At 35.0% G+C, this 16,077-nt stretch overlaps 1 protein-coding gene and 1 non-coding gene across 3 annotated transcripts in view; both read right to left on the bottom strand.

The window, feature by feature from the left end:
* The window catches only part of PKHD1L1 (PKHD1 like 1), a 167,600-nt gene that overhangs the window by 108,913 nt on the left and 42,610 nt on the right, over window positions 1-16,077 (bottom strand). For both annotated transcript variants that reach the window (XM_053559209.1, XM_053559208.1), the window contains exons 21-28: window positions 15,827-15,951; window positions 12,539-12,702; window positions 10,867-11,039; window positions 6,469-6,616; window positions 4,388-4,542; window positions 2,576-2,698; window positions 1,749-1,854; window positions 612-722 (exon numbers count right to left, since the gene is read on the bottom strand). In XM_053559209.1, the coding sequence (XP_053415184.1) occupies window positions 612-722; window positions 1,749-1,854; window positions 2,576-2,698; window positions 4,388-4,542; window positions 6,469-6,616; window positions 10,867-11,039; window positions 12,539-12,702; window positions 15,827-15,951 (1,105 nt within the window). The remainder of the gene's footprint in view (window positions 1-611; window positions 723-1,748; window positions 1,855-2,575; window positions 2,699-4,387; window positions 4,543-6,468; window positions 6,617-10,866; window positions 11,040-12,538; window positions 12,703-15,826; window positions 15,952-16,077) is intronic.
* Window positions 10,059-10,162, bottom strand: LOC128564123 (U6 spliceosomal RNA). The gene has a single exon (XR_008374000.1). It is a non-coding gene; the product is annotated as a U6 spliceosomal RNA (small nuclear RNA).

Here is a 16,077-nt window from a genome sequence, read left to right as displayed (position 1 = left end):
GTGTGGTATTGACTTTTATTTTATTTTATTTTATTTTATTTTATTTGAGACAGAGTCTCACTCTGTTGTCCTGGGTAGAGTTCTGTGGTCTCATAGCTCACAGCAACCTCAAACTCCTGGGTTTGATCGATCCCCTTGCCTCAGCCTCCTGAGTAGCTAGGACTATAGGCCCCCACCAGAATGCCTGGCTAGGTATTGACCTATACATCTCGAGAATGCATAAAAGATCTAAATTTAAAACAACAGAAAGAATTTGGTAAGTGGACTAATATGGCACTGTGAAAACATGGGCAAAGGGGACCATGAAACACAAGAATATCACTTCACTCATTTTGTGTGTCCCAGAGACACACAAGGCAAAGATGATTTCATGTAACCACTTTATGAAGAAAAAAACTAAAAATCAACTGTAATGGGATAAAGACACTGCACAACAGGAAAATAGTCTGTGATCAAAATCAAGGATTTAAAAGATACAACATTATCCAGAAGGGGTTGCTAATTTCATGACCCAGTAGGGTGTGCTACAATCATAATTGTCATACTGCTCTTTGATTCTACTTTCTCTTAGACAAGAAGAACTAGGCTTAATAATTTTCAAAAGGACGAACCATCCACAGAAAGAAGAGGGCAATCTACTGGTCCCACTGAGACTGATACAACTGAATTAGGAGAAAATCCAGAACCTTCTACGGTTAGAATTGTGCTTTCTTCATAGGCCCCTGAAAATTATAAATTTAAACAATATTAAGATAAAAGTAGATTCATTGTTATGAAATCAAATATTTCTGAAAGAAAAATAAGCTTATCTTCTAAATATATAAACAACAAACCCACAGGCAAGCAGGGGAAAAAAGACATTTACTTGACCCTGGCATTTTTTCCCCATTGAATTACTCTACTTTTGCATACTTTGAATCCGTGTGTTGACAGAGATTAGTGGAAAGAATTATCTGACTGAAAGTTAGGAATGAGGTCAGGAAAAAAGTATTCTTATGACAAAGAAGTTAAGTAGGCATTAAGATTTTAATGCTTTGGGAAGGGTTGGAGAGCTGATATTAAATTAGCTGATGAATTTTTCTACTATCCACCCAGACTAAATATGTGACTATAGTATCTGAGCTTATCTTTCTGATGGAAAGAAAATCCACCTTTACAATTCCTATTCCCATTGCTTATTTCAACCTTTGAATATAAAGCATAATCACATGTTGTTGTTTTTTAAAGTAATATACTATGAAGAAATGGTATAATGTGTTCCCTAGACTGAGTTCTTGGCAATAATTTCTCTATGTCTTATTCTCAAATCTAGGACCCAACTGTTTTCTTTTATTAAGCAGCAGGTATCTTGTTTCTAGCCTTTTGATACTAACTCTCTTAGAAGAAGGAGTCTCGTATGATAAGAGTCCGCTTACTATGCTAACAAGTAGAGTGGAACAAAAATGCCTCAATGTCAGAGTGAAATTTTAGAGGCTAATTTTAACTGGTAAAACTGGAGCAGTACAAGATTAATGAGTCCTTTACTTCAAAGGCAATATTTCAGCTTCCAAAGCAATATATTTTGAAAAATAAATACTTAATTGTCCTTCCATTGTTTTCTGATCTGATAGATATTTTCTTTCAATAGAACTGTCCACTTGCCTTAGTCAGTGACACTCATAAAAATATATTAAAACAATCTTTATCAGAGTTTACATTTTGTTAGTTGTCTTCTCCCTCATAGTATAAGTTAAAAAGCAGGAGGTTACCTTGAGAAGGGCTTGTGGCCAGGATTAGGGGAGTAATCCTGGACTCCCATGTAAACCCACAGTCCCCCGAACATTTAGCTGGAATTCTGTTGATATAGACTTCAACCTTCAAATAGAGAAATGAGAAGTCACTGCACAGAGGTGAAGGGATAGCGTGGTTCAGTGGAATAGGAATAGAATTTAGAATAAATGATGAAACTTTATTGGTCTGCTTGTTTGTTTATAAAAATTGGCCTACTAATATTTTTTCCACTATGACATTGCATTTATTTAGTCATTTAGCAAATGTGCGCTCTGTCTCAGGAACCGTTGTGAATGCTAGGAATATAAGAATACGACACCAAACTAAACAGATGACAGCCCTGATGTCACCCAATGTATGTTCTAGTAGAAGTGGGATAGAGAGTTGCACAAACTGTAAGTTAAAAATAGTAAATGCCTATTAAGCCTAGAGTTGATTGATGTTACAAAGAAAAATAAAGGTTGCTTTTGGGAAAGTTACCTAAATTTTCTCCACTTTAATTTTCTCGTCATTAAAAAGGCAAGATTAACAGTTACTTCATGGAGTTACTAAAAAAGATTAAATGAAAGTCTATGTTTTCATATTCTGGTAGTAGTAGAACTTAAAAATCTACTACTTTATCAGAAAGAAGGTAATTTTCCCCCAAATCATAAAATAATATTATTGTGTTGATCAACTGTTAACACAAATATTCACATTAAAATAGAGAAGTCGACCCTCCTGTTTTACCAAGTCTTTAACATAATGCAAACTAATTATACATTTAAAATTCTGTTAAACATCATAAAAAAAGTTTCAAAAATACCTGTGGCTGTTGACTGGGTGTACGAAGTAGGTCTCCAAGTATGCGCTGTCTGAATAAGCCACCTTCTTTTACCTTTATAACTGTCATATTAGCCTTTTCTCCAATAATCTTGGAATCATTAACCTATTTTTATATAAAATTATTTTATTAGAAAGCCATGGTAAATAGGACCAAACTAGTTTTTATTTTCAAATTTAAGCATGGTGAAAAGTGAAATAAAAGCTGAAGGATATCAAAGAAATTTCAAGATCATTTTACACTTTTCCTTTTTGGGAAAAAAGACCCTCTTAAAAAATAAATGTAATCTATTCAAGAAAAAAATTGCTAAAGCCAGTGGCATTCATTGCATCAATTACAATTTGAAATTAAATGATTACAATTAACTTGAACTTTTAGAATTAAAAAAATTAAGTCTAAAGATAATGAACTTACTAACTTTAATTTTCTCAAAATATTCTATGCTGATTCTGAATATTACCAATTTAGATAATTGAAAAATTGTTCTGTTTCCACTTGACAGTCAACTTTGCTCTTCAATATTTTGGATCTTCAAGTACTCTGGTTTTTTACCTGCAGTCCTGGAAATATATTTTGCCTTCAAAGCTACAAGTAAACCAAATCAAATCAATATGTACTTTTTGGTCCTTATAAAATCCCTTTGCTAAGATGGCAGCCTTGCAACATATTCAGGGACCATCAAAGAGATGGGAGTCTTCATTCTGGGCCAAACATGAGCCAAAATGGCACGGAACAGAAATAATGAATAAGCCAAAGAGACTGGTTAGAAAAGAGAGAGGAGGGTAGATGCCCAGATGTAAGTAGGGTCACCAAGAGGGAGACCAGTCCCTAGAGCCGTCTCAGTTGGGAAATCTTCCAGTTCCAGTTTCAGAGCACGTATCGTCCTAAAATAACCCCACATTCTTACGACCACTAACTATTCATACTTTCATATGACTCGTGTTCTGTGTTTACACACTTTTCTTGGTGTCCTGCTTTCCTATCTCCTCTTTCCTACCCCCTCCCAAATGATTTCAGACAAAGAGTTCAGCACTTTTTCCCACCTTATGTCATGGATGTTTCCCAGATGGATATACACGGATCTATTATGGCTACTTAGTATTCAAGTGAAAATTGTGTCATTCAAACAATCATTCTCCTACTGACAGGGATTTAGGTGTCTAGGTTTTTACTACTGCAAATAATGCTGATTTAATGGCTACCTTTGTGTCCACGTCACTTCACATTTTTATCATCATTTCAGTGGGATAGAGCTATGCAAATGATATTCCTGTATCACAGGGTATCCATATTCAGATCCTACTAAATTTCCTTCCCAAAATGAGGTCCTAATTTACATTCTCACCAACACTGTATAGAAGAGACTATTACCTCCCACTTCCATCACTACTGGAAAGCATCCCTTTTAGACTCCTCTTTTTCACACGCTTCTGACTCCTCTCCCTCATCCCCTGCCACAATCTAACTAAACGTGATTTAGATAAAAGTACTTTAAGCTGTTACTTGCTTCTGAACTTGAACAAGTCATCTTTATAGCCTCAAAAGTACCCAAGGACCTAGCATCCAGCTCTAGTAGTAGACACGGAGGCTGATTCTCCTGAAATAGCAGCAACAGCTTTCTCCGTGAAAGAGAACATTCGGTCAATTTCATATAGAACAATCTTCTCAATTTCATTTATAAAATATTTAAATTTTAAAAATATACACAGTCTCTAATTTTTTCTCTGGATGAGGCAGAGTGGGAATAAGAAAACAGCACATTGAAGAAAAGAGAAGCCAAGCAAATGAAAGAACCTGTAGAAGATTCTGCCTTCCACACGCGCTTCTCCACTGGATGCTCCAGGAATACCCAGCACAGGTTCCTTCTCGTGTAACTGAGACTCTCCCCATTTCTTCCAGACTCTGGAGGGCAAACTGCAGATCTATGGCAGACACAGCAGCAGGGAGGCCTGCACTCACAGAGGGATGGCAAGCAGCAGGAGTCAAAATTCACAAACCAATTTCATCTCTAAGGTACATGAAATGCGTACAATGTATTACCACTTGTGAATCACATGTCCCCCTCCAATATGGTAAAAATGAAATTTCCATCCTACTTATGCCAAGGTTGTGTGTCTGTGTGTGCGTGTGTGCATATATATATATATCTCCTGGAAACAAAATACATACAATTTAATCTATCAATTTAAAAGTAATAATAATAAAAAATGTTTAAAATTTTAAAAAATGATAATGAGTAATGTACCTTACACTGTGAGTGTTGGCTCAAATATTTTCATTTTTTATATGAATTCACAAGTATCAACTGATATTTTAATATCAACTTATTTTGATATTAAAAATTTTTCAGGGCGGCGCCTGTGGCTCAGTCAGTAAGGCGCCGGCCCCATATACCGAGGGTGGCGGGTTCAAACCCGGCCCGGCTGAATTGCAACCAAAAAAATAGCCGGGCGTTGTGGCGGGCACCTGTAGTCCCAGCTACTCGGGAGACTGAGGCAAGAGAATCACTTAAGCCCAGGAGTTGGAGGTTGCTGTGAGCTGTGTGATGCCACGGCACTCTACCCAGGGCCGTAAGTGAGACTCTGTCTCTACCAAAAAAAAAAAAAAATTTTCAATATTGAACAGCAAATTAAGAGTGTAAAATACTCTTAATAGTTATAATTTAATATTCATTTAGTAAAAAATAATTCACTTTTTAATTAAAAATAAAATACTTTTAATATCAAAGAATATATTAAGCATCATCTTTTAACATAAAAATGCTTTTATTTTTAAAGTCAACTTTAATATAATTAAATTAATTGACTTAATGTCAATTCATATACCTTTGAAAATATGGATAGCCTATAAGTCATGGATATAAAAGTAAAACAATTGTTTGGAAATGTAACCTGGCATATCTGGGTAGGCATTTAAGAAAATGCGAACATGTTATTTGTTCTGAATACATTAGTGTTACATTACTGACATAATCTCAATTATATAAGTTATATGGAGAGATACTACTATTAGAAATAAGTACACAAAAACGTTTATTATTGTTGTCTAGATCAGCCCTTTCCAACTGACAGTTAATGTATAATGTGAACCACATATATAATTTTATATTTTTTAGTAGTTATATTTAAAAATAAAAAGAACAGGTAAAATATTTTAATAATAAATTTTGTGTGATTCTGTATATTCAGGCACTCACAACATTTCACGTGCTCAGTAGCCTTAATAATTTTATCATAGATGCCTTTAAAAATCATACTCCACCTTTTGATTTTTACATTGTTTTAATATTTCTGACACCACAGTAATCAATGCTTATTTGTACAAAGGAATGTATTTGAGAAATGTATTACTTATGAAAGTCATGATTTCAGTACCTTTGAAAATTGACTATAAAAAATTTGCTAGATGTGTTTTAGCAGACTTTCTTACATTATTTTAAAATAAAAACAATTTCGTGTAAGCCCAAGAGTTAGAGGTTGCTGTGAGCTGTGGGATGCCACGGCACTCTACCTGAGGGCGGTATGTGAGACTCTGTTTCTACAAAAAAATAAAAATAAATAAATAAAAAATAAAAACAATTATCACTAATAATGGTGAATTGGGAAGAGTGAGTTATTTTCTATTAAAAAAATAATTGAAACAACATATGGTTGGCTATTAATTACCCATAATTGGTATATATTAATATATGACATGCCTGTGTGATTTCATATTTAAATATAAAAATAACAATAAGTAGTAATTCTCAAGTGAAATAATATTTAGCATTTTATAACATTATCCATATACATGTGACTATAGCATTTTATAACATTATACACATACACGTGACTGTGTATATATACACACAAATGTTTTAAACTTTTCCCATATACCTTTAAGAATATGTCCATAAGCTTGAATGTCAAAACTGCCCCTTAGAGGTGGAGACGCTGCTTGAATTCTTTGAACACGAATTCGTGACTCCCCTGGCCAATCATTTCCTCTGTAAACAGACTCATTCTCAGTCTCTTGTGTGATTATCTAATTTCCAAAATAAATATTGATAAAATGATTAAACTTAACAATGGCTAATGCGACTTTTATCTCACCACGGTACCATCCTGTGACATGACATAAAGGAGCCTCATAAATTCCAGATTCTTCAGAACATTAAAGAGAGTCCCATAAATCAACACAAGTCAGACCTGCACAGCTGAAATAATGAGGCAAAGTCAACTCAGGCATCTGTGCAGCACTCAGCTGGAACTGCAGTGATACCTCATTAATTCAGAATGCACTCTCCATCACTCATGGAACAAATATTTATGGAGCAGGCGCACTGTGCAAGGTACAGTGCTAATCAATGTAGGGAAGCAGAGAAGTATGAGTGATGGTCTTGGCTACCAAAAAACTAAAACTTTTTAAATAAAAATGCCATATAGAGAGTTGAAAATTTAACCAACCATTTAAAAAAACATATGGCCTACACAGTGACTGACTATCTAGATTCAAAAAAATACCTGTTGACTGTACAATGCTAATAAATTGACTAAAGCAACATAGGTTTTAATTCTAATAATGAAAAGTATATTCTGATCCCTCGTAGCTATTGATATGTTAACCTTATAGACTTGAAAAGGACAAGCCTTCTAGCCTATAGAAATGAGCAAATATAAATGCCAACAGACATATGCAAGAGTGTATAGCAGCTTTATTTGAAATAGCTCCAAATTGGAAATAATGCAAAAATCTATCAAGAGAAGGAATGAAAATGATGGTATATGCATACCATGAAAAACTGTACAGCAGTGAAAGAATATGCAACCTGAATTTCACAGGTCAGAGCAGCTAGAGAGAAAAAGTGCACACTGTATGATCCCGTTGAGATAAAGTTTAAGAGCAAGCAAACGTAATTAACAGTAGTAAATGTCAACATAGCGGTTATCTGGCGGTGAGCAGCAAAGAGTGGGATAATATGGTGGAGGCACGAGGAAGGCTCTTGGGGAGATGAAGTTTTCCTGTATCTTGATATGGGTACTAATTACATGAGTGTCTTTGTAAAAATTCACTGAGTTTAGTAAGGCTGGAGAATACAAGATCAACACTCAAAAGCCAATCACATTTCTATATTCACATAATGAGCATGCACAACCCAAAATTTAAAAAATCAAGACCATTTTCAATGGTTTCAATGAAAATAAAATGCTTTTGGCTTGGCGCCTATGGCTCAAGCAGCTAAGGCACCAGCCACATACACCTGAGCTGGCGGGTTCGAATCCAGCCTGGTCCTGCAAAACAACACTGATGGCTGCAACCAAAAAAAAAAAAAAAAAAAATAGCCAGGCATTGTGGCAGGCATCTGTAGTCCCAGCTACTTGGAAGGCAGAGGCAGGAGAATCTGCCTTGAGCCCAGGAATTGGAGGTTGCTGTGAGCTGTTATGCCATGGCACTCTACCCAGAGTGACAGCTTAAGACTCTGTCTCAAAAAAAGAAAAAAAAAAAGAAAGAAAATAAAATGCTTTTGTATGCATGTAACAAACCAATACTAGATCTGACCTTGAAATTGCAAAATTCTGATAAAAGTAATCAAAGAAGACTTAACTATGCTGTATTGCCCAAGCTGGTCTTGGACTTGTGAACATTGTGTTCAGAAGGGAGGGAACGGGGAGGTGGTTGTGGCAGCTGTGGCTATCAAGGCAGCACAAAGGTAGCACATCACAGAGAAGATGAAAAGGCAAGGCACAGTCTGAGAGGAAATATTTGTAAACCACATACCTGACCAAAGACTTGTACCTAGACATTTCACAGAGAAAAGATACATAGCTGGCAAATTAGCCCATGAAAAGATGTTCAACATCATTAGCCATTAGGGAATGCACTACTCACCCTGTCAGAAGGGCTAACATTAAAACTAGGGATACCACCAAATGATAGCAAGATTGTGCAGAAACTGGATCACTCTTACATTCCTGGTAGGAACATAAAATGGTACAACCACTTTGGAAAAGAATATGAAGGTTCTTAAAAAAGACAAGCTACCCCATAATCATATCATTGTATACAGTTATGATTTAATAAAAAAATTAAAAAAAAAAAAAAAGACAAGCTATACACGTCCTTACCATATTCTTATAAGCGCATTGTTGGGCATTTAACCTGGAAAAATGAAAATTCACACCACACAGAAAGCTGTAGATGAATACTCAGAACAGCTTTTGTCATGACAGCCAAAGCCAAGAAACCACAGAAATGTCCTTCAATGGGTAAGTAGTTCAACAAACTGTGGTACGTCCTCAACACTGAATACGACTCAGCAATTAAAACGAACTCTTGACACAACTTGGATGGACCTCAGGGAATTACGCTGAGTCAAAACAAGACAATCTCAAAAGGCTATATACTGGTGTGCATATATAAAGTTAAATTCCATGTCTATACCATTGTTGAAATGACAAAATTATAGAGACAAAATAGATTAGTGGTTGCCATCTACATATAAGGGAGTTCACGAGGGAGGGAATGAGGGGTGGTTGCGGCAGCTGTGGCCATAAAGGTAGCACAAGAGATAGTTGTGGGGGACTGTTCTGATCCTAGCAGCTGCCTCTACACGTGTGATAGCAATGCTTAAGATATGCGGTCACATATACACATGTAAGTAACCGTATGTCAACCCCTGGTCAAATCTGAACAAAGTTAGAGAATGTTATCAGTGTCAATTTTCAGGTTATAATATTACACTACATTATACAAAAATTTAACCACTGGGGGAAAATGGATGAAGGGACTATCTCTGTATTATTTCTTACAACTGCATGCGAATCTACAATTATCTCAAAGTTTATAAAGAAATTCACTGACAGGTGTATGCACATTATTGCATATATCTTTCATCTGAACTTTTAAAAGGTCACAAAAATATAAGTTCCATATGCTCCAATTTAACCTTGAATAAATAATTAACGATATAGGTTAAAATGACCAATTATTAGTTTAGGGAGGAATCTCGAAAAATGGGAGACTGTTGACATCAACGCTTTGAGAACTAAGTTGTTACATTTTGTGATAGAGCTAAAAGTAGAAGACTAGAAAACATTAACAGGGTCTGTATCTTGAAGAGAAGAAGATTAAAATATTGGGCCAGGATGAAATACAGGCCAATTTTTTTTTAATATTTGTAGTTTTTTAATTTTTTTGGTGGGGGGAGGCTTAAGTGCAGTGGCTTCATCACGGCTCACTGTAACCGCAAACTCCTGGGCTCAGGCAATCCTCCTTGCCTCGATCTCCCAAGCAGCTTTGACTACAGGTGCCTACCACTATATCCAGGTAATTTTTAAAAAATTTTTGTTATTACCATGCCCAGCTAATTTTGAAATTTTTTTTCTTTTTTTAGTGGGGATCTCATTGTATTGCCCAAGCTGGTTTTGGACTTTGGGAGGTCTCAGCCTCCCATAGTGCTATGATTAAAGGCATGAGCCACTGCCTGGTCAGTATTATTATTCTTTTTTTTTTTTTTTTTCTTGCACAGGGAACATACTAATCTTCTCTGTATTTTTCCTATTTCAGCACGTATGCTACCAAAGAAAGCATATCGGCCAGTATTTTTAATCATAAAATTGTTTAGTTAGCAGAAACTTCTCCTTGAGACTCTATTTACATGGTTAATTATTACTTAACCTTTAATATTCAATTTATTATACTTTGTTTTTGATCTGTAATAGGAAATTATATTAACTTACTGAATATTTTTTATAAATAATTACATTTTAAAGTAGTCATTATATTTGTAATCATTTGTAATCACTCAGATCCTTTTGGAATTATGAAAAAAACTTCAAATGTCTTCTTTGAATACATTTTGATACAAGCAAAAATAAATGGTGTTTATAACAAACAATTTTAAAACAACACAAAATCTCAATTTACTTTCAACAATTTCTATTTAAAAATCTTTATTAGATGAGTACATAAGTTTTTCTTTAAAGTCAACAGAGAAAACTTGACTTACATCTGACTAACTTTGGCTTTTAAGGGTATTTCCTTCTCTATTTCCCCCCACAAATATAGTTCTTGAAGCATTTTTAATGCTTAAAATCAATTTCATGCTCAATTTCAAGAAGCTTCTAAATCTGCATGCATTAGAATAACTGTTCTAATAATTGTTCTAATCTTGTTCTATTAATGGTTTGTTCTATTAATGGTTTGTACAGTTTTAAAAATTTAAAATAAACTTTACTACATCAAACTAATGTTCATTAAGTTAAAAATAATAACTTGCAAATTTCTAGGCTTACCTGCCCAAAGCTCACAGCAATCATGGGTATATTATAACCACAATTATATGAAGCCATGGTAACAGAATATTGGTTTGTCATAGTTGATCCATTTGTTTTGGTCTGATCCACCTGAAAATGCTTTAAAAATATTCCTTTGTTTGCTAATGCAGGAAGCCTCCTGTTTGGCATTTCTAAAGAATATAAATAAAGTAAATGACAGATAAACTTGCATACCTCCTGCTGCTGAGAAGAAAATCATCAAATAATATAACATGGCATGGAATAAAGAATTCGCCATCAAATTTTAGAAAGATCTTCCGTAGTTTGTAAAGCTTGGTGAATTTTCACTTCTGTATTATAAAGATTACAGATTTCACTTCTACACTATTGAAGATTATTCTTTATATTCTAGAGAGTACATATACAAAGCTTCAATGTCTTTTGACCTGTGAGCACTATCAAACCAAACCAAACCAAATATTTAAAAATCTTCCAGCCCTGGGTTTCGTCTACCTTCTAGGGGCCAGTTAGCTTGGCTCTTTTGAGGTTCTCTGAACGTGGTGCTGGGTGGAATGTGTACTTCATAAGGGCAGGGCAGGGCTTGTCATGTTTACTGTTCTCTCCTTGGTACGTAACATACGCCTAACACACAGGAGTTCCTGAAGTGAAAAAAGCATCCTATGTGTGCCTGTCACACGGCAGTGCTAGCATTCACTCTGTTAATGCCATCTTTTGCATGAACATCATAGTACACAGTGCTGCTATAATTCGTTTTTGAAAAGTAATACACGGATAACCTCTTTTTAAATGTGTGTGCATTTTTTTGACACCTCCAATATGAGTTCCTCCAGTCACAGTGTAGATCTGTGGATTGCAGATTCAAAAGAAGTGACCACTCTAAAGTAGTAACAGTTAGTGTTTTTTATCGCTTGACTCGTTTCCTTGCACTTGAAAACAGTTCCAAATGGACTATCAAAAGTTTTCATTCAGGGTGGTGCCTGTGGCTCAGTGAGTAGGGCGTCGGTCCCATATACCAAAGGTGGCAGGTTCAAATCCGGCCTGGGCCAAACAGCAACGACAACTAAAAAAGATAGCTGGGCATTGTGGTGGGTGCCTGTAGGCCCAGCTGCTTGGGAAACTGAGGCAAGAGAATCACCGAAGCCCAGGAGTTGGAGGTTGATGTGAGCTGTGTGACACCACAGCACTCTACCATGGGTGATAAAGTGAGACTCTGTCTCTAAAAAAAAAAAAAGTTTTCATTTATAGTATTGTTAATTATAATTCTTAGGTCCACCTTAAGTTTTGGTTCATTCTTAGAAGTCAGGTGTCAATGTCTATAGCTGCATTTTAGGAATATCCCTCTTGGTAGTTGGCTTCTCAAAGTTAAAAGAAAGGAAAATGAAAATGTTTACCACAGTTTATTTACTGATGAACAAAATCCAGGCTTATAAAGCTAACTCTTGCCATCATGAGAACGTTTCCATTAAGGATGACTTTATCCTTAGAACAATTACCTTGCCATATTTATTAAAAATGAAAATAAATCATACTATTATTAAGATGAAAGAATGAGTCAATATTTAGAGATCAATGTTTCCATCTACACTATAGAATATCAAAATAATTTCCAGAGTAAGATTTTACCATAAGATAATTTAGATTACGGTAGCTATAAAGTGATACAACCCACCAGCCAATGTTGAGATTGTAGATGTCTGTCCAATGTATACTATATCCACGTAGAAGGACTGTGATTCTGAAGCTTTCTGTAGACTAATTCTTTGAAGAGAAAAATTTGTCCCGGTGTATTTGGTTTGTATGAGATCCAGAAGATCTATGCAAGTATAGGTCCAGCTGAAATGTGGTTGAACAATGTTATACAGATCAGTTAAAATGTTTAATGTGAACAAATGTACTATAAGAAACATTAAAAATTTAAAGAGTAAAAGAATGTTTTTGATTGTAAAAAGAAAAGAATTTACAAAAGAAATTTACAAAAGAATTTACAAAAGAAATCAATTTACAAAAGAATGTAAATTGATTGGCACAGAACATCATCCATCACAAGGCACAACAGGCAGAAACTAATATTGGCAATAAAATATTTAACGCGGCATAACTAGGCAGTTTTCTTCTGTTTGCAGCCTTGGTAGGAGCTACAGGAATATAAAATAACTTTGCATAATAACAAATAAGACAACTAAGGAGCAATGGATACAAAATTACAGTTAAACAGAAAGAGTCTCTGGTGTTCCAGAGGGAGACTATAGCAAGTAACAGTGCAGTATATGTTTCAAAATAGCCAGAAGAGATTTTGAATGTTATCCCAACTAAGAAATGACAAAGGTTGAAAATGATGGATATGGTAATGACTTTGATTTGATCATCTTAAAATGTATACAAATATTAAAATACATACTGTACCTCATAAATGTGTACATAATTATTTTGTTTCAGTGATACATTTTAAAAATGTATAAAAAGGAAAAATATCTCCTCCTTCCTTCCCCCCATCCCCCGCCCCACTTCATCTTCTGTGGAGGCCAAAGATAGATGAAATACATTTTAAAAAACTGAAGTGAACACAGGAGCTGTAGGCTGTTGAATCAGATGCCATTGTGGGGAGGGGACTAAATCTGAAAGGTCAGAAAAAGAGCATTTCTTAAGCATTTATTCAAAACCATAAACCTTTTTGTTGCTGTGGGGGGAGAAACAGGTTTAATGGCTTTCATGAGAAAACACGACCTGAGAGTGTCCTGCATTTTTCTCAGAGAAGAACTTCCTACAATTCCTGAAGAACTTCCTGCAAACAGACAGACACCATGCAGTAATCTCTGTGTGAAGAGAGAGAACCTTTTTGGTATAAAGTTCCACCAAACTTTAGTATCTGATGAATGTTCAGTTTTTGAGTAACAGATTTTTTTCTTTCTTTATGTTCTATAGAAGACTGTGTTGATCTTATTTTGGGACAAGACATAAATCATTATCTTTTTAATGCTTATCTCAAGAATATAAGAAATATTGGTGGCGACATTTTTGAGTCCCCTGAAGAATTTTTTGAAAGGCTTGATGCCTTTGTTAAAGATTTTCCTCTGACAAACATCTATTGGACATCCACAGTTTAACTGTGGCTTCCTCCATCATGGCTAAAGAGATTCTGACACCTGTAGAATCCACAGGTGCCCTTACTTTATCTAGTGATTGATCAGAGGGTCTGAAGGGCATTAGGTCCATATGATCAGCAGGTGATGCCAGAGATGTAGACACCAAATGATTCCACTTCCTTAGGGAGGATGGCTCTGACATGCTCCCACCCACCTGTCTGGTCTCAACCCCACCTCCGCTCTGTCATTGCCCCAGTGAATGCGTGTGGATTCCTGTGATGGAGCCCCAGGGCCCCAGCTCTGCTGGAGCACCTCCACATGCCCACTCTGGCTTCTCCCACCTCAGCCTTCTTGCTCAACTCATGTGAGAGCCATCTAAGATGGTTTTTAAAACCTTTAACAAACAAGTTTCCCCTTCCTTCCAAAATATTTCAATTCATTTTAGAGTATACACATTTCTAAAGTTATGAATTGAAACCTGGCTACTGCATTTTGAAAATAGTTTGGGATCATGCAGAAAACAAGATGCTTGGAATTCCAAGTCAGGGAAGCAGCTTCCTCATTCAGAATCTTCACCCAGTAGCTAATTCCTCCATCAAGACTGGCCTTTCCTCATGATCATATCAATGTATACAGTTATGATTTAATAAAAAAAATAAAAAATAAATAAATAAATAAATACAAATCTTAAGGCTAAAAAAAAAAGACTGGCCTGTCTTCCCAACTAGTTATTCTATTCTCCCTTATCATCTTGTCTGTTTTTATTTCTTGTCTTTGTCTTATTTATGACAACACCTCTGATGGCCATTCCATAAAAAGAGTTCAAAATTGCTTTGGAACGGGTGCATAGCTTCCCAAGGGGAGGACTGCGAAGGTGACCATAGTGATATTCAGCAATGAGGTATGTAGCACTTTTTCTAGAACAAGTTCACGAACTTAATTGTCAGCTTAGCAAACTTTATATGAAAGAAAAAAACATCTAAAATTGTGGAGAGAAATCTTCTTTATATTTATTGACGTGATGGTTATATTCACTGAACTGTGTACCTGATATGAATTGATTTTACTTCATGTAAATTATACGTCAATAAACATGACAAAAACTCATAAGGAGTACTGTGTAAAATAGACAAGTTTGTGTGTGTCTTCACTGTTACTTCTATTGTAAATGAAATTTCTGCATGTATTGAATGGGCAAATATGAAGTCAAGATTGACATAAATTTCAGAAGATAATAATAATTAATAAAAACTAACGTATAATTATACAGAACTAAATTGTGCCTGAGGATAGGACAGTTGTGATCACTAAACAGCTTTCTCCAGATTCCTTCAGTTTCTTCATATTTCTCTATTTGCATTTCTCTGTGTCTAACTTTGGCAGAGCAAGAATCATTTCAAAACATCCTTTATTCAGGTATAGTCATTGAAACATTTTATTTTCTCTACTAACATGTAGCAAGCATTTGTTTTAGTGATCAAAGTTTAAGGACAATATTTCGATAAGCTAGTATCTTTCTACCCTTTTACAGTAACTAGGACATTATCAGATTTAATAATATATAATTTAAATTACAAAGTTTATCCTCTTTCTGTCTTTTAAATGGTCATGTGTAATGAACACACTAGAGCAACTTATTATATTGATAATCTATAGTTTTTTTGACACAACTATTTCTGTGAGGAAGCATATAAAAACACCAGAAAAACTGCAGTTATTTCCACACTGTACATGATGTGTCCTCATCTGCCCGTCCAAAAAAACCCCAAAGAATAAAAACAAAAGCAAACACAAACAAGAAATGGATTTGTATTATCTTTACTGCTTATATACTATGGTATAACTTAAGTTTTCAAATTTATAGTGTAACTTACTTGTTTCCATGAGCAAAGTTATATGTTAATTGTATGTCGCTGCTTCTAGGAATCTTGCCATTGTCTTGGTACTTGAATTTTAGACCAATATAATTTGTCAGGAATCCTTTGTATGCTAAACATAACTACATAAAACAATATGGAAAACAGTAACCATATCGTACCACTAAATTGTTCTGTAACAATTCAAATTAATTCAATCCAATTCCATAAGTATTTATTGAACATTTTTCATACAAAATGTACCAGAT

The sequence above is a fragment of the Nycticebus coucang genome, chromosome 13 (assembly GCF_027406575.1).
Source record: "Nycticebus coucang isolate mNycCou1 chromosome 13, mNycCou1.pri, whole genome shotgun sequence".
NCBI lineage: Eukaryota > Metazoa > Chordata > Mammalia > Primates > Lorisidae > Nycticebus > Nycticebus coucang.
Note: the sequence above shows the minus strand (reverse complement) of the source record. Positions and strands in the feature narration are given on the sequence as shown.